General features: G+C 36.5%; 1 protein-coding gene across 5 annotated transcripts in view; it reads right to left on the bottom strand.

Annotated features, from left to right (window-relative positions):
- LOC124639901 (unconventional myosin-XVIIIa) overlaps positions 1–26,850 on the bottom strand; it is a 260,942-nt gene that overhangs the window by 133,734 nt on the left and 100,358 nt on the right. For 4 of the 5 annotated variants that reach the window (XM_047177413.1, XM_047177414.1, XM_047177415.1 and 1 more), the window contains 2 exons: positions 839–1,021; positions 258–437 (listed from right to left, as the gene is read on the bottom strand). In XM_047177413.1, coding sequence (XP_047033369.1) covers positions 258–437; positions 839–1,021 — 363 coding nt within the window. Of the gene's footprint in view, positions 1–71; positions 83–257; positions 438–838; positions 1,022–26,850 lie in introns of those variants that run through there. The other variant, XM_047177417.1, reaches the window with a different exon arrangement.

Here is a 26,850-nt window from a genome sequence, read left to right as displayed (position 1 = left end):
ATTGCAAATTTAACTACACAGGCCCAAAAAGTCCAGGTTTCTAAAATTTTCGTTGAAAAAATCAGTCTTACCTTATCAGTGTAAATAGGTGCACTGCGCTTCGGCGGACCGAGTACCAGGAGTGCATGGCCAGCGCGGGCGTGAGGCAGCCCGGCGGCGTATGGCGAACGGAGCACGTTGAGGGCACCACATTCGTTGAGGCAACGGAGGGAGGCTATGTCCTCACAGCGTAATTATAGTACAAAAGTAAGTTTTACCTTATCAGTGTAAATAGGAGCTGAGCGCTTCGGCGGGCCGAGTACCAGGAGCGCATGGCCGGCGCGGGCGTGAGGCAGACCGGCCGCGTATCGGGAACGGAGCACGTTGAGAGCGCCGCATTCGTTGAGGCAACGGAGGGAGGCTATGTCCTCACAGCGTTCTAGTTGAGGAGGGTTCGCCTGGAAGATAAAGATTGTATGGAGTTATTTCAAGATATAGCAAATGAGTGTTAGAGTAGGAATGGCCAGTTGAAAGATGTGTCGATAAGTCTAAATGGCTTTCTCGATGTGGAAATCTTTATTGAAGTGCTTCTGACCTCAAGTATTTTTAAACTTTAGGTATAGAAGAACAGCCTAGATGAAAATATGTTCCCGTAATGTAGGCTCATTTCGGCACAATGATCCTAAATCACTTACGAAGGAAGACCTCTTGATTTTACTGCACTTTTACGTCTTAGACCGCTTCATGTTCAGAAATAATAACTAGACATACGACTTTAAAGATAAAATCATGATTTTAATAAAATCATCTTTAGTTCAAAAACCAACTAATTAAATTATTCACTATAAAAATTCCTCACCTTCTCCAAATCATCTTCATCGACAGTAATAATCTCGCCAGTCTGCAGGACCCTGACTTTGGCCCTCCCAGCATCAGCCTCTCCATCTCGCACGACGGCCGTGAAGCCGCCGCGGTGAGCCAGCCACATGTGACCAGCTTGCAGCCATTCCTTCTCGCATGCTAGCTGCTCTTCTGATTTAGCCTGGGGAGAAAGAGAGAGGAGAAAATTAGGATGCATAAGGAAATAAATTAGGATGATGAAGTGATTTGACGACATTCGACTTAAAAATTTAGGCTCATAAATTAGTTGTGGTTGCATCGAGGTTCCAGAATTTAAGAGAAAGTCATATCCTCTAAAATAATAATATTACTCATTAGTCGTTATATATGTGCCTATTTTTGGGCACATTATCCTTCTCTATATGAAAGGAAGCCCTCTCAGTGGGTCGATAAAATAAGCTAATGGTTATATTTACTTCACCTAAACCCCTAAGAACTATGGTAAACAGTCAGTCAATTAGGCACATAAAACCAATTCACGCAAACTATCTCGGTACATAGTTGTCATTAGCTCAGTAGAAAGACTTTTACGAGCCCTCCAACAAAGCACGCCCGACTAAAGACAAAAGAAAAGCGCTTATCGTCTCAAGCGCAGTATCATAATTAGTTCTAAGGGTGCGACCACATAGTTACCGCGGCCCGGGTACATGAAAGGCCTACGAAGAAACATGATGGGTTTTAGTCAGTAAGAGTCTGACACTATCTCACGCTGCTAACGCATAGCGGGAGGGTTCATTTGATGATTTCCCACAAAAAAAAAAGGCTCGAAGAAAAATGCACGCGGGAGCTCGCGAGCAACGCATTCGCCAGATGTGGACGCACCCTTAAAGGAAGAAGTAATCATGAAAGCCTGTAATTTCTTCCATTAGATTGTTAATGCTGTACTGAGAAACTGGTTGAGACAGTAATGTTTAGCTGAAGTGTCAGTGACGGCCGATAATAGGTTTAGGCATGATTTTTATTGATATTTCCTCTTGTAAAGAAGAGGAGTTACGTTTACGTTAATTATACGGGGCCGTTATTTAGAATGTACTAAACTATGTACATTTAGAAAATGCAACGGTATATAACAATTATATCGGTATTAAGACTGAAATTCGTATCAATGCACCTAGCAGTTTACTGGAAGCCACTTATCTTGGAGAAAATCGAAGATAGACCAATTTTGATTGAACATCGCGGAAGAGGGTTTCATGCAAGCTGCGATTCATGACGTTAGCATTTATTTTCAATTTTTAATTTTAAGATTTGCTGTAAATACCGTAGTCAAATGCAAGTAGGTACATTTTTATTACCAAAACCTTGGCCACGAAAAAGGTCGCTTGTACGACTCTCGCAAAAATCCTACGCACCACGCTCTCGTCACAGTTAAACTTAATTAAGGCGAGGAATTGGTCAACAATAATTCCATAACCGGCACGCGCATCTAAGGCGCCAAAAGGGGTCGGAGCGTCTGAGCGGGGCGAGGATAACAATACGCGCGCTAGCTTATAACTAAAAGTCGTAAGCGACAAAATGGTTTTGTAATTTTAATATTTAGAAATGATAATTTAATAAAAATTCCTACTACCATTTTAAAGAGTATGTATATACTCAACTACTAAAAAAGTTAAGAGGCTTAAATCGGTCCCGTTTGCCCATAATATGTGAATCTCTTTTTAAAAAGAGGTATGTTTGATATATTTTTCTCTGTTATAAAAGTTACCTAATCATGTTTCTACAACTAACAAAATAAGGCTTATATCATGAACTTTCAGGTAACCAAGTTGTATTTTGATCCGTTTTGTATTTGCTGAGAAAAATTGACATCCTTGGCGCCAAAAATTCCAATTCGTCCTCTTAACAAAACCGTTCGGTCTGGTCACCCACACTGCGAAGCCGACTAGGAAGTTAAGCACAGCCTACACGGAGTGACAAGTGTGTTTCCGTAATTAGCGGTAATACGTATTCCCTTAGTTTTTTGTTCCTAGTTTAATTTAAATTGGAACATTCTGAGAGAGAGATAAAACTGCTTAGTGCTTACTAATTTTATAAATGACCTAGATCCTGAGAAAGGACATCATCATCTCCGGAGCCTTTTACACAACTTTAAAAAGTACATACAAACTTAGAAAAATGGCACTAGCACTTGCCTGGCCTGGAATCGAACCTACAGATCCATACCTGAGAGGTTGGGTCTTTACCCTCTAGGCCACCACGACATCAGCCTGAGAAAGGACATAGGGTACTTTTTATCTAGTTGCAGGTAGCAGTTCCTTCAGGGAGCTGGTGAAAAGGCTAGGAACAGCTAGTACATCATTATGCCCATACATATTACACGAAACCACAAATGATTGTAAAATAGCCAAACATGACATTTGGTAGAAAGGCACTCCCATGTTTATTGATTTGAGTAGTAATCGTCAATTACAACATGATATGTCAAAATGTCATACATATACAACATGTAACGTAATTAACGCACACCCTCAAACACCCCAATTAGAATATTTTGTTATAATCATAATACATACACTGAATTTTTAATTTACATGTATATGCATTGTTATTTACTAAATTAGTTATACCAATTCTTGGAGAACTTTTTGGTCATACGACTACACACGCAAATATCGCGCCGCGCGCCGCTCGACTCGACACAACATAACGAAACTACGGAAAAAGCCGACAATACACGAAGTCTTATTACTTTGAGTTACGGTCTATTTGAATTTGTTTTGACTGTACAGGGTTAATATGACAATAATTTCCGCAGTTTTAATTATTTTTGGGATAAAAAATTACCTATATTAAAAATGATATAAATCGATTCAGTAAACGATTCTGAACAAACTAATTTCAGGATGTGCGTTAATTAAGTTACATGTTGTATACATATCTGGGTGGCCGCCTTTTATAGTTGATGTTTAAGTTAATTAAGTAATCCTTACGATTGTCCTGCGTGATTAATGGATATGATTGCTCATCAAGAGGTCATTTTTCAGAGAGGGAGGCGACTGTTCCTTAGATGTGGTGAACACTTAAATAATAATGGAAGGAACAAAGATGTGTTTTGATCATGTGAAGATTTCCAACAAAAATACTATATTGAGTACCTATTTTTTTCAAACAGTCATACACATAATAATTGTAAATTCTGCACAAAATTACCATATTATTTACATTCCAATTCTACAAAACTTGTCATTCTTATCCAAAAACAATAAACTTGTCAAGTTTTTGGATATTCAATATTAATAAGTAAATAAATACATGTTCAAGTAAATGCTAACTGGCTAATTAATATTCTGCATGTAGGTATTGTTATTTATTCTTACAATGAAGGTTATACATAAGTTTATTATTAGACGGTACTGCAAGATGCATCACTTTCTTCGAGTTATTTATCAATTTAATCAATGTTCACAGAAACGGTAGGTAATTGAAATAAATCAGGATTAATAAGTGGTAATCGGTGACTTCATATGAGTTTGTTGCTTATATCCAAGGTTCGTATACTTAGGTTTATTATGCGTTATTTTAATGCATACGGTCGCAGTATTTACCGCGTTGCCATAGTCTAAATGTCTCAAATATGAGATCGATCTAGGAACACGTAGGATTGACTGCATAGCCTTTTCCCTTTTCCCAAATACGTTGGCGTCGACTTCCAGTCCGAACAGAGGCAAATGAGTACCAGTGTTTTACAGGAAGCGCCTGCCTACCTGACCTCTTCATCCTAGACTGCCCTAAAGGTAACCCTTGATTAGACTGGTTGTCAGACTTTCTGGATTCGGATTACCCGGAACGATAGCCAGAGATGTTCAAACGACAGACCGGGACGCACCAACTTTAAGTGCCTTCCGATCTATTAGTCCATAAGATATGTACCGTTTCTCGAAGATATGGTTTTAAATAATACATACCGGATACATAAACCGAGCTATCCAACCTCTCAAGATCTTGCTGCCCACCTCAGTAACTGGGACATTCAGAGAATTAAAGTCTGAACTTATCATGTCTGATAGGATCTCATCTCTTATTAGGTCTCATAGGATCAGGAGTCAAACATTATTGCACTAGGTACACATTACATTATTACTCTACACATTATTGCAGTTACAACGCGAATACTACGTCTTGAGGATTATTTTCTTAGAAATTGTTTTGTTTATATTTTTGATACTACCATAGAGTATAGTAAATAGAATACTACTGTCAATTATTGACACTCCTATTTATTATAGTTGCTACAGATATGATATATTGATATAAGAAAGCAGTTCAGTAAAGAGGTTAGTTAAGTATAAGAAACGCAAAGTGTTATTATTCATGTTTTTCAAATAATTCTACTTACTGGCCCTCTAAATCACACCAAACATATCTTATAATCCATCCATCCATCACAGCCCCTAGGTTGTCCGTCTTCGGACGTAGGCCTCCTCCAAATCTTTCCAATTCTGCCTACTTCTTGCCACTTTCATCCAATTTGGTCCGGCTATTTTGGATATGTCATCGACCCATCTCATAGGGGGACGTCCTCTGCCGCGACGATTCTCCCACGGTCGCCATTCCATTAGCCTCCTGGTCCACTTGAACTGCTCCATTCTGGCAATGTGTCCTGCCCATCTCCACTTCTGTTGCTCTATTGCCACAACAACGTCTCTAACACGGGTCTTTTCTCGGATCCATTCGTTCCTCTTCTGATCCCTCAACGATATGCCGAGCATTGCACGCTCCATCGCTCTTTGGGCTACACGCAGCTTTTCGGCCGATTTCTGTGTTAAAGTCGCTGTCTCCATCCCGTAGGTAAATACTGGCAGGACACATTGATCAAAGACTCTAGTCTTAAGGTGTTGCGGAATTTTCTTTGAGCGGAGTATTGCTTTGTTCGCACCGAAGGCAGACCATGCTTGTGCAATTCTTCTGTCGATCTCTGCTGTTTGGTTCTTATAGCCAAGAGATATTTTATGGCCCAAGTACACATAATCATCAACAACCTCCACAGGCATGTCACATCTACGAGAGTCAGGTATGTTCGTCATGATCTTCGTCTTTCCGACATTCATTTTCAATCCTATGCGTGATGATTCTTTACGCAGATCTTCCAACATTTTAAGCATATCATCAACGCTGTCGGATATCAGGACTATGTCATCAGCGAACCTTAAGTTACTCAACCTTTCTCCGTCTATGTTGATACCTTTATCACTCCAGTCTAGTTCCTTAAAAACATTTTCTAGTGCAGCGGTAAATAATTTCGGAGATAAAGTATCGCCCTGTCGTACGCCACGTCCTAATGGAAATGTTTTCGTTAACTTGTGGAGCCTGATACAGGATGTGCCATGAGTCTGCATATATTTGATTACGCGTATATATCTCTCATCAATTCTGCAGTCAGCAAGAGCCTTTTCCACCGCCCAAAATTCCACAGAGTCAAACGCCTTCTCGTAGTCTACGAAAGTTAAAATTACTTTTTTCTGATACTCGTGACATTTTTCGAGGAGCGTTTTCAGCGTTTGCAAATGGTCATTTGTCCCGTATCCCGTACGAGTTAAACTTAATTAATCCAACAGTAATTCATAAATCAAAACGAATTAACCTCTAAGAAAACATAAATAAAAAATCTAAAAAGCAAACAGTCGTATATCATCATCTTATTAGAAACATATATACAACTATCGTAAAGAAAATGAGGTATATTAATTTACGTTCAATCCCTACTATCTAATATTATAAATGCGAAAGAAACTCTAACTGTCTGTTACACTTTCACGTCTAAACCACTGAAATTATTTTAATATTTGGTACAGAGATAGAGTTGACCTTGAGCTGGACCATAGGATAGTTTTTATCCCGGACTTTTGAAGAATTCTCTTTGTATTGCGATACAACCGAACTCGGAAGCTAGTATTACAATATTATCGGAATAAATTAAGAATTTTAAAAACACGCTTTTATCACACGTAAAAATTTAATTACAAGACTTCTCTAGCAAATCCAACAACAGCCTAGATACAAATATTCCATCATGAAGTTTCAGTTCATATCTTCCGGCTCCATCATCAGATCAGTTCGACAGTGCCTGTCATAATATTGTATTGTCATCAGAACTACATATAGCTGCCAATTTTCAGGACTCTACGATCCTTGGAAGATGGTTAAATTAGTAACCTTAGATTCCATTACATAGTCACATACAGATCGACTTATAAAACCGTTTAATATTACATTAATATCAGAAAAACGGGAACAGTTAATATTTATTGTTTGTTTAATACGACACAACTTAAGTGTGGATTACATTAGAATATTTGATTATACTTAATTCGATCTCGAAAGTGTTGTTGCGTTTGGACAGTTTCTGTTCGTTAATTGACTTGCTTTCTTGTTCCTGTCTTGTTTGTTATTGGGTCAATTTTAATGATGTTGCTTCTGTATTATAACACGTTTCGTATACGAGTATTATCAAAATTTCATGTAAGTAACACGAGAAGAAAAATATGCTACAACACATAAGAAAACATATGTTGAAAATTTGAAACTACATCACATTTTTTTTTAAATAAAATTATCCCACTGGTGCAGGGTATGAAACTCTTTCCGTAGGTATACAGAGGGCAATTCCGTATACAATGAGCTTTAATCACCACGCTTGATCTAGGCAGATTGGCGATATCAAACTAACTCCATTCTTGGTCACTCATCCTCATTCTCCGAGCCTTTTTCCCAACTATGTTGGGGTCGGCTTCCAGTCTAACTGGATGTAGCTGTGTACCAGTGCTTTGCAAAGAGCGAGTGCCCTATCTGACCTCCTCAACCCAGTTACCCGGGCAACCCAATACCCCTTGGTTAGACTGGCGTAACTCCACTTTTGGTCACTACGACTGGATAAGTTGGTAGAGTCCCTATATCAATTTGATATTCCCATTCATATTTATTTAGTAATTTCAAGAACCAGCTACATCTACCTACAAAATTAACTCCTGCCAGTTTGTACAACGCTAACTTGTAACAATATCACCGTAGTGGACACGTAACTCCACATTGGGAGAGCTTCGATTTAATTTTAGCCTCCGGAAACTTAAGCGTTCCAGTTGGCGGATGATGCATTGCTCCACCAGGCTCCAGGGCTGGTAGTTGTTCTGTTTTGTCTTATATAGAGAGGTATTATTAGAAACTACTGAAGATTGTAGCAAATTCCATCGGATAATGAGTTTTGTGTGATAGAATTTGTGGAGGTGGGATTGGTGGCTCAATAAGAGTATATCGAAGAGAACTAACAATTTTTAAGCTTACACTCAGAAAAAGACGTGTTATAAGTTTGACCGCTATTTATCTTTGTTTGTGGCACCGTAGCTCTTTAAAGGAAGAACCGATCCGGTAGGTTTTTTCAGTTGAAAGCTAATTTTCCAGCGGTGGCCCGAAGGCATTACTTTAAGCTTGGTAGTACAACTACAAAGTATATTTTATACACCCCAAATAAATCCTACCACACCATACCAAACAACATCAACTATTAAACACACAAACATCACCAAATTAGGATCTAACATTTATTTATTCGCGAGCACCAAACACAAACATCGAACACCGTGGGAGGCCAGCCCTATACCCTATACGCTTACACGGCCACAATTTTACAGCCATTTTATGGCATCACAGGTGTCTGAATAAACACTATTTACGTTAGAGTCTGACCTACTGAGCACATCTGTTGGTACAACTTCAGGTCAGTGGTAACAGTATTATAGGAAAATCGTACTTATTACTATTGAGTTAAGGTGCATGAGTTACCACTGATGTGCAGTCTACCGTACACGGAACAGAATTACAAGTTACGACACTTTTGGCGTTTTTTGATGCGGATGTAGGGTTAGAACTAAAATAGATTTTATTGGTAACTTCAAATGGATAGTAGATTTAGGGGTATTTGATAAATTGTTATCTATTGGTGAAGCTTTTGATGTTTAATGTGATTTAGATATTGTGGTAAATGATTTGGTTGGTGTTGCAACAGGTGAGCGCAAAGGAGCTGTAAGTTGTGGTATTTTTTTATTTGATGTTATCTATCCCATATCAAAGTATTCATAACATGAATCATCAGAGTCAGACTAGCCTCTAGCAGGACTTTCACTTGATTGACAATACTTCATAGATTATTTCGCTTATTTCTAGGATGTCTGCTAAATCAATCGTATAGCTGATCATAATGGCCTACGTCATGTTTGCGGTAAGACCACCATTCAAGTCTACACCCAATTATTTTATTAAGCACACGTACATTTAAATCACGAAAACCACACAAAAACACAGATTGCATCTCTTAATGAGCCTTAGGGGAGACAAATGCATGATTTGCGTTAAAATCAACGGCTATTGTTGTTCGACCCTGACTCCAAGCCCTAATGACTGCAGCTCGTGCGTCGCCATATTGAGACGTGTATTATGCATATTTTTGATATTAGGTGTACCTACCTGCATGTATGTTACGTCATCACTGTTAATATATAATCGCTGTACCTGACTACAAGAACACTGCTCTGAGCAATGTATGTAGAAAAACTTGATTTTGTCAATTTCCTCAAAGTGCGCCTTCGTACCCATGCAGGTTTCTCCTTCTATACACAATTCATCCGAGTGCCAAGAAATTTTAAAATTTTTATTTTCAATTATTAGCTTTCAGTTTCTCGTGGATTTTGCTGTACAAGCAGCAATTTCAAATCTATAATTTCAACTCCGAATAAAATAGTCACCATCTACAGAAAGAATATTAAAACCATGTTTGGCCATCTTCCAAAACTTGAAGACTTGTTACGGCAGAATGGAAAAAGTGCAGTTATTCAACCTGAAGCATCTCGTGAACTGGGCACAGATCCAATATAATTATGTCCATGTCTAAAGTGCTTCCATATTTATTTATAAGATAATGTTAAGCAGGGAGTGGATGTAAGTATGATATCTGACAGAGAGGAATGGAAGAAAAAGACATGTTGCGTCGACGCCAAATGACTTAGGAACAGGGCAGGAAGATGATGATGAATGTTAAGCATGGATGATGTACAGTTGTTTTTAAAAGATGAAATTATTGAAGATGGAGGCCCATTCATGCTAGTGGCTCTTATGTAAGCTAATTATGATTGAGTCTAGCTAACCAGAAGTTGTAAACTTTAGTTGACATTTAGTTAAGGCATAAAACGAGTAATGTTATTGTCGTCCAGTCCAGAGTTAATATTGTTGGAGATTCAAGTTGTATTGAAAGACATATCTTCAATATTACATAACAAATGTAGACCTTCAATTATAAAAATGCCTTACTAAGATAGTGAAATTCAAATACATATAGACGGCAAAAGTAATGTATTATTATCAAGTGGAAATTCCATACTTTACCTAAATCTATTTCACGCAATTATAGTACTGCTAAACATCCAATCTCATAATTTACTAAGAACAAAACATTACGATGGAATTCCAAATATGCCAGCAAAGTTAGCGAAACTAGCCGTCCAATTTAGCATAAGCTAAGACAAAAGGCTGGCAGTATCAACTAATGTTAACAGGAGTCACGCCAAACAACCGGATTCTGGCTCAAACGTACATTTCAGGAATTCCAAGTAATCTACTAAAGTGTTTCTAGTTCAGAATGATTTAATGGTCGCACTTGAGGAATTTGAGAGGAATACTTTGGGTGGTACTAAAGAAAGGATGGTCGATATAGAGCAAGGAATTTTAGGTTGTAAGGAATTTTGTATGATACGCGAAAGTTGTACCAGAAAAAACGGTTGGGACTGAGTTTTTGGAGATATGTCTTAAAAGTATCAAGAATGTGTGTTAAAAAATGCACAAAAGACTTAAATGTAAAGCCAAGGATTTTTTTGTCTATCAGAACACCAGCCATTAAAATATCGGCTAGAAAACATTATGCGCATTAGGTACATGCAGGTTGCATATGTGAAATACATAAACGTACTTAGCAAAATTGATCAAGACTCGATGTTACTCTAGTTACTTTACGTCCATAAGACTGTCTTCTTCATCTAGTGTTGGGTTTAGTTTTCAACTTTAGACATCGTTCATATTATGTAGAAATCCTAATTGTTATTCATGAAGGGTTGCAAATAGGAAATCGGTTCTTCGAATGTCTAAGCCTTGGGGGCATGGACTCAAAATTGCAAATAGATTTATTGTTATAGGCTTAGATTATTTACTATCAGTATCTAGGACATTATTACTTACATACTAAATAGTATATTAACATTTTATTGTGTCCATTAAATTGTATAAATTAACAGCAAATTATCAAATCTCACATAATGGGGTATTGTTTCCTTTTATGGTTTGTAACGATATTGACTGAACAGAGCGGACTTATGGCACTGCTATTAACAAAAGACATAATCGTAATTTAGTAAATTTAATCTTACAGCACTGTCGTAAATTGCGTCTCACGAATTTTCCATAAAAGTACAAAACTATGTTTGCTGTTGAAATTGGCTGAACAACGACATACATTCATACGAAGCTCAGAAATAGAACTGATTAAAGCTGTAATAACATTTGAAGAACGTCTCGTCATTAATACTAGGTATGAATAACCACTGACAAATGTCTTAACCGAAGCAGAGGCAACTCACCACGATAAAGAAAGTCTTCAAGTCTGTCAGCGTGTTATTACATATAATAGCGACGACAGTAATGATCTATGTAATCTCAGTGTGGCACAGGAAACTGATAGTTATCGATCTGTTCAAGCTACTAATAATATTGGAGTAGGCGAAGGTATGGCTGGCAATTATGACGGCCATTAGTAGGTTAGCGCTAAGAGATGTAGGACGTGTAAGAAAGTTGACACGTATGTGAAAATGGGAGACTGTATTTCAAGGGCTAATAGAAAAAAACGTTATAGAAAATCTGACAAGATATTGGTCAACTAGGTAATAGACATGACATAAAGAAGGAGTACAATCGGATTAACGCAAGAAAAATAAAGTACCTACCACTGATGTTGAATCATATGTCAGCTATCGACAAATTACCTTAACTTTGTCATATATCTATCTAAATTCTCACGCAGAGAGTTACAATACAAAATTCCGGATAACATCCATCAAAAATTTGACACTAGCAATAGTTTTTACAACCGCCAAGGCACAAATTATCACATACCACGAAATCCATGATGTAACAACGAAAGCTACAGATGGAGATGTTACAAAACTGTCAATATTCACACTGGCAACACTGGACAGAATCGTGATCAGGGAACAAATGGTTTATTAACGTGGCCATGTGATAGATATGAAGTGTTCATGGATGTAGTATCAGTTTCGTTTTGTGCTCAAATAATGAAGCTGTTGTTAAATTCGGGAGTGAATGGGTTGATAAAGCGTAATGGTCATTGTTATCAATGTCATTAAATTTGTTTAGGCCTTTGTGGTGACTTTTACAACTGTTTACGTCACAGGGTTTTTTATGAGCATAGTGAATTCGTTCCCTGTATGTAGACTGACTAACTAGACTGTTTCTAAGCTTTAATTAAACATATCCGAAATCACGTTTCAAAAATTAGCCTGCATATATCTATCAGACGGTAGTTAGAAAGACTTTCTTATTTCCTTATTTCTTTTCTGTGTGTATCTCAAATGTTTTATAGTTTTTGTCTACCCTGAAAACATCATTTTAATGAGTGGAACCATGTTTTCTTAACCATATCTCGATAAAGATCGCGTCACCATCCACATAGAATTGCCACACACCAATAACGCTATCTAAATAGAAAATTGTCTCCATCAAGCTATCCGCGTTTCTATCGAAACCAACAGTTGTACAATTTAACAATTTTATCCCCATTAGAAAACCGTTTGCAGTCACTTAACTGCTACTAACTCAACATAAATCTTCGTCAACCGACAGCCGATGGCTTTTAATTCCTCCATTTAATGGTGGGTTTATATAAACATAGGTATTATTATGTTATTACGTATGTCCTTTGCAATTATTTGGATTCTAGTGCACGACTTCTACAACATCGACTATTAACATCTTGTATTTTTTCAATAAAATGTAATAGAATTTATTCAATTTATAGAAAATGTTATTGACAAGAGCTTACATTTCAAACTGGTCTACATACAGATTACAAGAGATTTTCTGTACTTTTAAATTTTATAAGTAGTTTATTTTTACGATGTAATCTTGCTATAATATTTTGCCACCCAAAAGGATCAGATAACTTGACTTGGTATTTCGTAAGTTATTGCAATATTTGGACAAATCACTTGATTTACTACCGTGCTGTTTCTTGTTTTAATCGGATTTGGAATTTTATAGCCAGTTTAACAAGAGGATATTCCTACTAATACTTTTATATCGCCCTTGACGAATCTTATTGAGTGATTGCCGAAAAATGTGGTAGCCGTGTAGGCAGACCATATCCTTGATTAGACGTAGGTAAAACTGTCGTGAACCACGAATACACACAAGCATTATAATACTGAAGTTTGTTTTTTCGTTTGAACGTGCTAGTCTCAGGAAATACTAGAGTAATTTAAAAAAAAAATACTAATTTGGATAGCCCATTCATTGAGAAAGAGGTAGCGAAAGTTTGTAAAATATAAGTATTTGCAATATTAGTTTTGAGCCTGAACTATGAAAACCATCTCCATATTATTAAACTCAGCTATAAATACATTTATCACCCTCTCATTCGCTAAAAGCATATGCATACAAACCAACACACAAATTAATACTAATCCATACCTACCGAACATTATCGACAGGTTACATCTGTAATCAGATGTAGTGTCGCTCAAAACAGGCGCCATTTTGGGCAAGCTGTGTCATAAATACGTGATGGCATCTCATCACATGGCATGAAGTGCTTTTCAATGGAAACTCAAGTGATATTATCATGTACAAATCATTTTTATTTATATTCTAATCCTGCTTCTAGATATGATCTTGCTTGACTCATTAACAACTTTTTTACTGTCCCACTACAGGGCACAGACCACTTCTAATACAGAAGGAATGAGCGTTATTTACCACGCTTGCTCAGGGCAGATTCGCGATTGCACGATGGTCATTTTTTAACCGACTTCCCAAAAAGGAGGAGGTTCTCAATTCGTCGGGATCTTTTTTTTTTTTTTTTTTTTTTTTTTTATGTATGTTCACCGATTACTCAGAGACGCTTCGACCGATTTGCAAAATTTTTTTTTTGTTTGATAGGGTTTACCTCCCAGGTGGTCCCATAGTCACCAGGTCAGGATCTGATGATGGAAACCCTGAGAAATCGAGGGCAACTTTCGAAAATCGTAGGCATACGTAGGGTAAAAACTTGACACTAAGGCGCATGTCTGATAACACTATGCAATGGTGAAGGCTTGGAGCCGACCTGATGATGAAGACCAGAGAAGGTCGAGGGAACTTGAACAATGAATGTGTAAAAAACTACCTCGTGTTTGGGCTTATTTTGTTCGTATTGACGAGACCTTTGCAACAGTGAAGGTTTGAAGCTGACCTGATGATGGAGACCAGCGAAGGTCGAGGGAACTCGACAATTGAATATGTAAACTACCTCGTGCTTGGGCTTATATTGTTCGTATTGATGAGAACTTTCCACTGCGGATATGACATGCGGATAGTGACAACTATGCTTGTCACTGAAAAGCTAAAAATAAAAAACTTTTTACAAAAAAATAAAACCGACTCCCAAAAACACTGAAAAGCAAAAAAAAACTATTCTTAGGTGCATCGGCCTAGAAGTCGGTGGCGTTATAAACTTAGTTACATCCATTAGACACCGACTTCTAGGCCGATGCACCTAAGAATAGTTTTTTTTTGCTTTTCAGTGTTTTTTTTTCAAGATGTGTTCCTTCACCTTAACTCAGTCATTGATGTCAAAGATACGCTTAAAACACACCTAACATAGAAAAGTTACATTGGCACTTGCCTCAAATGGTATCGAATCCTAACTTCTTGTTAACACATAGAAACGCTTAGTAACCACAACATCAAAGAACCACAAAAGAAAATCCAAAACAAGTCAGGGATCATTTACTGAATGAAACCAATCAATCGTCGCGCTCCATAAAAGTGCAGGTAAGAGTACACCATAAAGAGCATAATTACAGAATTTCTCCACAACACAAGGTCATTGGTTTACACGTAAGTACTGAGGATAACGCACTGGGTAGGAAAACCGCGACGGGTAACCAGAACTGTTAATTTACTTAACGTTGCCTTCAAATTAAAGGAAGTAGGTAACTAGAAAATAAAACACCCATAGACCATATCTAATTTTTGGCCTAACTACTGGTAATGACATTTTCTTTTAACACGCTTATATTAAATTCACTTGTAAGTAAGAAAATCTTGGAATCTTAATTTGACCCACTTCCCGGACTTCGATTAGTATGAAATTTTGCACACGCTTTGAGTTCTGATGACAATACATGACAAGCGTGTTTTTTAGTCTTTAAAACTATTATTTTTATGAATGATTCGTCATTTCAGCCGAAAGACATCTAGTTCTCATCAAAAGATGAAATGACGTAGGTGTGTTAACCACATAAAATAGGTATATAGTTTCCATGGAAACCAAACTGTTGTTTGAGTAGTAGCAAATGAAATCCCGGAAAGTAATAACTAATAATTTATTACGACGGAAAGTAATGACGGCTAAACTACCCAGTGCGTTTAACAACAAGGATTTAGAAACGCTTGGTGCATCAAAATGGAAACCCGACGCTACAGAAAAGGCGCCGGCTGACTCACACTCATTAGTTACGTCAAATGTTATCATAGTTCATTTTAGAAATCGCCCCTTTATTTTATAGACGATATTGCAAGAAGTTTTGTTATAGCCCTTTTTTTAACGACGTCAAAAATCATCAAATGATCCCCTCCCGCTGTCGGTTAGCAGCGGTGAGGGAGTGTCAGACTCTTATTGACTAAAAACCGTCGTGTTCCGTCATAGGCCTCTTATGTACCAGGGCCGTGGTAACTCTTTGGAACAATCCCGCAGCCCCGGAAAGTTTGTTGTAGCCCTTATTTGACCTTTACTAAAAGCAGATTTGCCAATTTTAACCAAATAAAAAAATATGTATACAACCTGACACAAAAACAATTTTTTTAAATCCCTCATTAGCAGGTAACCAATTTACAGATCGTAAAACATTCAAAATTAACCGTCACAAACCATAGAGCGACAAAAAAACAGACGCGACACTTAATCTCTGCTGCCTACGCGCTCAGAATACGCATTAGGAAGACAGGAAACATACTCAGCATTCCATAGAGCGAAGCGGCCATTTTAAGAACTTTATCCATAGGAGAATAAGAACGCGCGTACACCACAAACTTTTAGTCGAGCGATAGTCGATTTGGTGTAATAAATCAGTATGAAGATGAACGTTCGTATCAGACCGACAAAAAAATATATTTGTTTGGTATCAGACCGAATAAACACTTTGATGGAATTCCCAATTATTTTTTTAAGAATACTTTTTCCTTTCAACGGTCCGACACAGTCGGCCGACTAAAAGTTTGTAGTGTGAGCACGATCTTAAGTGCATTGCATATAGGTCGGGCGTCGGAAATACTCGTAATATGGTGAGGTGCAGGCAAATGCGGAAATCTGACGTGCAGGTTGAATAGGTAATGTGGAATGTCTGTTAATGTTTTAATTGTGGGGATTTGTATAAGGATTTATGTGTTGAAGTAATTTATTGTAATTTTTCTTTGAGGTTTAATTTGAGGCAAGCACTTAAGGAACGAAGGTTTTCAAATAAAGTCATCTGCTGTGTCTTTTCTCAACTATGTCAACGTCGGATTCTAGTCTAAAATGATGCAGCTGTGTATCAGAGTTTTACATGGTGCGACTGCCAATCTGACTTCCTCAACTTAGCTACATTAATCTGTATCATCTAGGCATAACATTCATAAGTCTTTATGTTTATACCGAAGTAAAACAACAGTAGGACCATATGTCACCCTATATGTCCAAATATTCAGTAATAACATTTTGTCTCATTTCAAGAACGACATCAAAACAATCCCCATCTCCATCATTCACCATACTTTCTCACATAAATCATGTAAAACTCCGTACATTACTCGCAAACATACAACGCACAGTTTACACTGAATTGCAGTAAAACTGAATACAAATGGGACGTCATGTCACCGTATCTCGCTCGTATCTCATGTATACTGCACGCTAGTGTATTTGTCTCGTGCTTGAAGATATTGTGAACTGAAAAATTAATATCTGATGCAGAAGTCTCATTTGAATCACGTATTTGTGTTTACGATGTATGAAAATGTATTTGTTCAATATTAAAATTGCTTCAATTGTGTAAGATTGTCAGTTATTTGAAGATTGTTACGTAGGTCCACTATACACGGTTTCACCCAAATCACGAAGAAACTTTTTGAAGTTACTCGAATATAAAGAAGCCTACAGCCTTCCTCGATAAATGGGCTATCAAACACAGAATAAGATTTTTCAAATTAGACCAATACTTCCGGAGATGACTTTGGAACAAACAAACCCAACCTTAAGCATAATTATATCAGTAGGTACATATTCTACCGTTATCTTAGTAGTAGAGCTAGCTGCATCTTCTGTTTATCAAGTAACGACGAGAAAGCTTTCCAATCCAAAAATAAAATTAACAATTTCTATAAATATCAATAACAATACTAAACACCATACAATCTCATTCACCTATCAACATGTACTGAATGAAATAACTTCTCATTCATAGCCGTTGATAGGAAAATAATAAAACTCTTGAATGGCATGTCTCATGTCTGGGTATGCGCAATCTAGCTGTCAACTTTGACATGAATTACCGGCGGATCTTCGTCAAGTGCCAATTATAATATTAAAGGTTGATAGACTGCATAAAAAGATATGGTAATCAAATTATTAATCTCATCTTTGAAAATATTAAAATTGATTAAATCAACATTTAGCTTCTGCGTTAGGCTATACCTCTATTATATATTTTTAACTTGCCTCAATTTACCTCTTTTCTTACCCTACTTTTAAAGTATTTAAGTACCAGCAATAGGGCTACATAGCGTCAATATTCTCAAATCTGCCTTATTCTTTTCTCAAACAGCTTAAAATTAGCTGAATACTTATTTCTAAGTAGGCTAGCGTTTGTACACTGTTTCACGTGGAACAGATAAGTTTAGGACCTGCAGGATACTTTTCATCTCGGAAATAACCACAAATGGAAAGTAGGCGAAATCACAAGAAGACGCTAGCCAAGAACATGAAAAAACCAGATAAAACAGATAAAAGCTCTATAACATGTCAAAAACAATAAATAAACAATAATCACCATACATCATACACTTGAAACAGAAGACGATCATCTTCTAGCTACCTTTATTTATACCAAAGTTATTAGTGAACAAGTTCAACAAACGGAAAGTTGAATTGCGACCGAGTGGATGAATGGTGAGTGTAAGTGTTCGGTCGGAGAGTATTGAACGATTTATAGTTGCTGAGTTTTTATGTGAAAGCTTTAATCAATTGACTAGCTTTCCTACCGCGTTACTAACTAGATTGGAGACTGCATTGATCTGTCTCCTGCATACCTACATATGTATGTATGAATTAGTGTTATTTCTCATAGTAAATTGCCACACAATGTCCCCTAAAAACTGTGAAGTCATATGATTTTTGTCAGTTTTGCTATGTTAATCGGGAAATGGCGACAAAATGACGCCTCATTAAAAAAACCATAAGGATATCTATTGACCTGACCATTACAGAACCCCCTTAATAAGAATAATAACACTCGACGACACCACAAAAATAGACTCATTCATACCCAAGTCACGTGGGCAAATAATAAATAAAACAAAAACACATTGCATAAACAATAGAGACATTTCTTGGAAGCTTCACCGGCTGCTACCGTGGCAGCTGATCGACAAATCCGGTGATATGCGCGCACGCAACGCGATGCGACTGTCTAATGTCGAGTGGCTGTCGGTCCTTTTGACGATTATTTGAAAGAGGTGTTATGTCTAATATGATTGGTTTGTAAGGCTAGATTTGTTTTTTGAATTAAAGTTTGCAGTTTTGGTTCCTTTGGTAAAACTCTCAAATCAAATTCAAAAGTTAGGCACAGAAGTCGTAAGTTCCTTTAAGAACAGGACATTTATCGAAAAGAAAATGGTAAACTTAGGAAGTCTTGGTTGGACCTATCAAGTCTTCCTATCCTTCAAGCAAGCCCTTGTATGTTTTAGTAGCATTAAATTTCTGTCAAAACTGTGGTTTAATAGGACACTCAAAACTATAAGATCCTTTCAATTTAAATCTTGGGAGTACTTTAGCTTTAATTTACTCTCTAAATTCTACCTCCTGTCACTAACTTTATCTACACATCAAAAATAATCATTAAAACAATAGATGAAACTTCTCAGAACGCCAGTAAGTGGCAGCTGATCGACAAATCCGTCGCATTGCTTGCGCAACATGCGTGGGCGCAGTTGCTTACTGTGAACCGGCCGGCGAGGCACTGCGCAAGTTAGTTCCGTAGATTAGAGCAGAAGTTTTAATTGATGACATGGTTTAATTAAAGTATGTAATGTAATGTAATAACAATATGTTCCTACTGTTTCTGAATATACCAGTCAGAGGAACATTGAAAACAAAATTGCAAAGCTTAAAGGCTGAGGTAAGCTGAATGAGCTAATTTAAAGTCTGTCTGTGAACCTTGGAGAAAGAGCAAAGTTGGAAAGGAAAGAAAATTGAAATACCTTTTGAAGGATAAACAGACGAATTGGAAAATAAACTAAACGTAGGTAAGACAAGCAGAAATGGAATAATGTAATTTATAACTAAATCAACTCTTTTAATGTTGAAACAACCAACAATCATTCTGCACGATGCTCGATTCTTTTATTTTCATGGGAAATTCTGTTTTAATCTTCTACGTTGACTGTACCATGGCTTGTCTGAGCACATTTTAGCAACTTGTAAAAGCTGCAATACCGAATCAGTTATGGTTAATATTACAGTGACTGTTACACATTCATTGACTAATTCCTTCTCCGTAAATCATGTCGTTCTGACTTAGTTAATTGAGAACAGTTACTGCTACATTGTATTTAACTGCGTTGTGACAAGATTTAGTATGTAACTTGAACCGTGGATGATTTACGTCTCACACTTATGTACTTTTATAATTTTCTTTTTGTCATAAGTAACGAACATTTCTTTTTGGAAAATGTAAATTTGAGCTTCCCCGATTCAGCTTCTATGCCAACTTCCAGATAAGAATTTAAAAAGTCCTTACCTCCAAAGAAGGACAAACAATTGCAGTACAGTTACCGACTGTATTTCACTCCAGTACATTCTGTTAAGGCAAATGAATGAAATGTTGGTATATGAAGATTTTACATACAATCCTCTTGAGGACACCTATTCACACTAGAACGAAAAAACAAATGCAACCAGGAACTCCCGAACAGATAGTCCCATCCAAACTGTGTGAAGTACCTAACAGATAAATCGATGCAGAAGCATCTCGATTACGAATCGAATAATAAATCGTTATTATGTCGATGTTATGTCATTCCTATGCGTCACTTTGTAAGGAAATCGACGCGTGTAGGCGACTGCCTTAGCGCCGCCAATGTCATTTGCGTTGCGATCCAATGAAATATGCTTGAATACGATACTTTTATAGATGCAGGTTCCGTCAAAGTCACCTTTCTTTGTTAGGTGGGACTTATTGTGTCTATGCTTATGAGAGTAGTAAACGTTCAGGATGAAAATAACAACCTGTAAAGACATTAGAAAACAACAAATGAGTTTCTTGTCAATACATGTACTTCAGTCAAATATAAAAATTTTGTTGAATTTTGATTTCAGATACTTATAACGAAAAAAATTGAGTCAAGATAACAAAAATATTAATCATACCTACAAAAGAAGTAGTGAATACTTTAACCCTAATCAAAACTAAGACGCATCACCAAGGAATCCATTAAAACCAAAAGTTCAACTTCATATTAAAACACGTTACCCCTTTCCACAACCACAGTCAATTCAAAGTAAAAAAACTCCAGTAATAGCCGACATTGCTACACATTCCCTAGTCTTCCGCAAACAGATATCTCGTCCATCCAGTTACACATAAGACTAAGACATCAATACCAAGTCCAGGTCTTCATACCAGTTGACATGCAATTATAACTGACGACAGCCATGTAGGGGGTCACTCACACATACACATCAAACGAAGTTTAAAAAACTGGAGTAAAATAAACGAGCATCAATAGAGAAGTAGCTACACGTATAGAGGTTTACATGTGTGCGCACATCTTCCGTCCTATCTATGCAGTTGTGTTGTCTGTTATTTCTAGTCCCGTTGAAATCCAGTGCATTCCTGACTACTCCCTAAAAGGGTTGATACGGATCATGAACGTGATTAAATGGATGGAATGAAGAATGGATCCTATGTTAATTAATTAATTTCTTTGATGGTGGCACGGAGGTGGCTGCATTCTTTTATAGCGATATAAGTCTTATCTGTGTTGAATATTTGGAATTTCTGTTTAAAATCAATGGTGTATGTAAACGCTTAGGCATATCTGCGCTTTGTTATTGAGTGTCTTTTGCGTTCGACCTATCATCAGATCAAATTTTATTTTCAGACCCTAAATTACGTAGTTATATCGAGACAAAACTCACAAACAAACAGAAAGACAAACACAGAATTGCTTACACATTAATAATATTAGTAGGGATGACTTTACAAGAGCAATGATGCGAGTCACAGTCTGCCTTGTCATTCATAATTATAAGCCATCGAATCTGATTATCTTAACGCTCAAGTATACTTGAACAAAAGGGGATATGATCTGCATTGGGACAAATTGAATTAGTGATTTATTGTCTTTCGAGAGATACTTTGATATTTATTGATATCCTGATATGTAAGTGACTGACTAATCTGCCTAATATAATTTAGCTTTGGTAAAAATTAATAGAATAGATTTTAGCACAAAAATATTTTAATATAAAGGGTTGTCAAGAGGTGCCATCATCATCATAAGAATTTACTAGATGCTCTCCGTAGTTTTACTCTTGTCCAACTTGGAACTTTTCCCGCAAACGGTTAAGAAGTGGCGTCCTTTTTCAGGCTGTCTGATGATGGTGTTTGACACTTGATTTTTATAATTTACGTGAACAATTTATCTCAAACGTATGAAATAACTTGAGTTCAAATTCCAAAGTGTACAAGATCGGTAATTATGTGCAAATACCTAACCATAAAATATTAAGGAGTATTGCACAAAACATGTTAATTTACAATAATCAAAACCTGTTGTTGCGTTAAAATTATTCATACTTACCTGGTCTTAGCTCTATACAGATGATAATATATTATGTAGACTGCGTGCTTACCTGTAACAAAAAAATGATAATTTAATAAATGGCAATAGGAATCGCAACATTGAAATACAGAATAAAGATTCGCAAATCGATCAAATAATGATGCTTAAATCTAAAAATCTTAAAAGAAACTGTCGCTTGAACCAAAGAAGTTTTAGTCAGAACTCTTGGCAAATGTTCACATTCACAGTTTTTTTGACCTTCAAATATGTTACATAAGTAATTAAAATAAAATTGCAAATTTTAAGAAATGACAATATCTTACCTAAATACTACAAAACTTCTTGAATGCAAAACATTAATATTTTTTCTAGTGCTTTAAGCGCTATTAGGTACTAAATGAAGTCAAGGAAATCTAGCTACATCACATACATCATTTATTATGTTATTTATTACCTAAGTATATAAGTTATATGTTATAGAAGCGTATCTTCAAAAGTGCCGACAAGATCAAATCTACTCTTGCGCAGGTTCCGTCACCCACTTTCGCCAAACGCGTCTGCATTTAGCATCCTTATTTTTTGAGAAGCTACATTAACATTGTCATATAGTCTATATCTTGCGTAATCAGGCTAAAGATCAGAAATATTACAGAAACATCAGATGTATAATAAACTAGCAAAGAAAAAAACCTGACATGTTTTCGAATATATTCAATAATCTTACTTATTCAAATAAAAAAATTCTCTCTAAAGTGCTGTTCTCTCTAAGGAGATCGGCTAGCTGCGCATGTTATAGTGCACCAGCCTTTCTGCAGAGGCTGTTTTCCTCACTCTCATAGTCCGATAGGACAGCAAAGCCTTAGAAAAAAGCCTCGAGTTCATGTCTGTTAAAGTCATCATCATCCTCAGAGCCTTTTCCCAATCATGTTGGGGTCGGCTTCCAGTCTAACCGGATTCAGCTGAGTACCAGTGCTTTACAAGAAGCGACTGCCTATCTGACCTCCTCAACCCAGTTACCCGGGCAACCCGACACATCTTGGTATCATGTCTATTAAAGTATGTATAAAAATAAATTTGCAATGCAAATTCTAACAGCTGTTGAACCACACACAACGCTAAAACAATCAACCAAATATTTGTTACACGTATTATAATTAAAATTTACATATCCTATAAGTTTCACAATAGACTCACGCGGTGTAGGAGACAAATTATATTTGACATTAGCGTGACCTTCGTGGTAAACCCTTCTAATTGCTGGGACATCAATACGGAGAAGGTATTTAAGTATTACATCAATTGTTTCTATAGAAGCATTCTCTTAGGCAATATCAACGGTTTCGTTTATATCGTTGATTAATGAATCAATCGGATTAGGCCCTTTATCATGCAATAAGTGTTGTACGAATTCATTTATCAAGTTTCTGTGGTACATCAGTGGATGGGTGATCATGACCCTTTTAAGTTACGGCATCAAATGAAGCCTTCGGTACAGTCAATATTTACAGATAGGAAATTCTGAAAAATAACGTCTTCACGTAATTAAACGTCGAATAGGAAATCGTGATGAAACGTTATACCATGACCAAATCAGATGATCTTATAGGAATTATAATTACCGATAATTTGCATAGATTCACAATTAGAGACGGTTTTAAGAGAAATGCCGATAATCAAGATGAAGATAAGATCATTAAACTGCTTTTATTTTACACTAATTGCAAAAACTTTGAAAGCGAACAGGTTATCTCTGCAAAAGCTACGCGTAAAATTTTATTGCTCGAGATTACACGTTCTGATATTGAATTTTCCCATATATTTCATGGTGAAGTCAAAACAGGATCAGTAATGTATGCGTAAGTAGGATTGCTTCCTAAGACTGAACGCACACGACCGTCTAATCGTTTTGAAGGCAAAGATTTATCGCGATTAAATTCATCTGAAGGCATCCAATTCAGGTTTCGCAAGTAAGTGTAGGAGACAAATTATTCAGCAGATTAACAATGAATCTAAAGACGTTGCGACATGGCATTGTTTGCTGATACAAATATCGCTGCTGTTCCACCATTAGCATAAGATACGGCGCGCATATGCGACTTTTAATAGGACTGTTTATTTGATTTACAATGACAGCTTTCTCTTGTTAGATGATCTGTTAAATTATATTGTTTGTTTAATATTGTTACAATTATTTACTCATGTAATGATTGCATTTTATGATTAACGACAGAGGAAATCTTACAACAAGATAAGTGAGTGTTTTCCAAATTAAAGTTAATATAGACGTCAAAGAGTAAACCAACAAAATAGGAGTAAGCAATGCTACACTAGCATACTCCTTTCACATAACAAATAATGATGAATCGGCCAAAGCAAATATTGTAACTATTCAACAGCACAATACTACTGACAAATCGATTGAAAGAGATCGTTTATCGAATTATATCGATACAAATGATTGCGAGTCAATTTCTATGACCTATTGCGATTGATGGGCTAGGCTGGCGATCGGTAAAGTTTTGCAGAGTACGGATTGAGTAGAAAGGCACCCGTTTCAATGACTTAAAGATGTATGCTTAGTAAATAATTTATGTTGCTATTAATTTGGCTTTAGCAGTAGATGGACATACATTCGAAAAAATATACGTATGTTTCAAATACACATTTCAGAATTCCGATTAATATATCTCACGGTGCATCTTAAACATTTACTTTCAGGACTGGTTTATTGTTACCAAAATCTATAAATAATTATTCACAAAATTGGTGACGCCACTAAAGAAAAACCAAGGTTGAATAGGAGGCAATACAGTGATTTTTGCTGTTATAAAAGCCATCAAAGTACCTCCCAGTTATACCAGGCAAAAAGTTTTATCATCGTCAAATAAAATATTCAAGATCAAAGATTAGATGGATAACGATCATGAATTGTTATTTGATTAGGAAAATCCAATAGACGAAATTATAACGCAAAAAGCTAACATACAGACCACAATAATATTAACAGTAATGTATATTATTATATCAATAGTAATCAATGCTGACCTCGAATGTACAGATACAAAAATAACGGACGAAGGCGTTGGTAATTGCTATTTGTTTTCCAACTAGGAAACTGAGACGCTTTGCATTTACTTAATGATCTTAGCATAATCTGTGCAGTAGAGTCTTGTGTTGTTAGTAACATGATGTTTATGAGACAATATGAATGAGACACAGTGTTCTTAGTTCTAGGTAATGCATGTTTAATTGTTGTACAGTCACGATTCGAAGTCGCATTTATCGAAGGTTGTTCAAAGTTACTTTGAGCAACAGAAAATTGTTAAGTCATATTTGAATAGGTAGACTAACAACTTGTTTCTTTTTCAAAATCTGTCCAAATAAACTTAATTTTGTACTGCTTTCAATGACCTTATCAAGTCTCGTTTACCAGAATTGATGTAGGTATCAATGATCAACATCATAACTTCTTCTTCTTCATCCACTTCATCATCTACCTCAATTTCTGTATTTGATATTATATTTTAGTTGATCAAGTCATCACATTGGGTTATCATATATTTGTTTAGCAAGTTACCACATTGGATAGTCAAATATAAATCAAGTAAAACTTATCCCGGACTACATAGTCGTACAATGTCGCAACTGCGTACCCACGCTCTGTTTCACTGACAGCACGATATACCGATCCGCACTTAATTTGTATTCACATGTCTCCCGTAAGTTTATTATGTAAGCGACGTTGCAAATCAGCGACATTGACGATTTACATTTAGTCCTTGTGCTGTTTTGTTATCCTGCTAGACTTTGTGGTTTAAACAAAGGTTTGTAGAAAAGCGTAAATCATGGAAACATTCTTTGTGTGATAAAGAGATCAGCATGATTTGTGAACTTAAAGTAACTAAATCTGTAGTTGTATAAAATTTGGAAGCAGCACTCATTTCTGCTGTAGCATTTCCTTCATCTATTTCAAAAAACTCTAAGTCCTATTTCAACGTCCCGGACGAGAATTGAACGAAATAAATCCTTTCTCCAAAAAGACAACATAAGGTAGTAATACTGGAGTATTACTACCTTATGTTGTCTTTTTGCTTAAATGGACCTCACAGGAAAATCAATCCAATCAACCCATACGCCTTTGAATCACAGAGCGGCACTAGCCTCGGGCGTCCAGTCCGTCACGGTTCGGACGAATCCGTCCGTTACGTGGCAATCCGTGAACTCTTATCGTGATCAAATCGAAAGTTTTCGCGATTTGCGGGAAATGACTGTGTGAACAGTCGGATTTATGGTCAAATATAACAGACTTATTTGGTCCGACCATATTTTCGTTAGATGGGAGAAAGTGAAATACGTGAGAGTAATCTAAGACTACGAACTCTAATGTTTTAACGACTTTATCATTAACATCATGAGTGAATATAAAAATAAAAATTATCCTTCTTTCAAGCTTGAAATGTGATCTCGCATCACTAGATATCAATAAACAAACACTTTTAGCGATAACATGGATACTATCTTCCTTATCCACACATTGAAAGGAACCACATTTATCTTTTATTCCTGGCAAATATTATAGAACACCATTTGCGCTTAACTGTGTCATCTGAGAGCAAACTG

The sequence above is a fragment of the Helicoverpa zea genome, chromosome 19 (genome assembly GCF_022581195.2).
Source record: "Helicoverpa zea isolate HzStark_Cry1AcR chromosome 19, ilHelZeax1.1, whole genome shotgun sequence".
In the NCBI taxonomy this organism is placed as follows: Eukaryota; Metazoa; Arthropoda; class Insecta; order Lepidoptera; family Noctuidae; genus Helicoverpa; species Helicoverpa zea.
The sequence above is the reverse complement of the archived record's forward strand: the minus strand, read 5'-3'. Positions and strand labels throughout refer to the sequence as shown.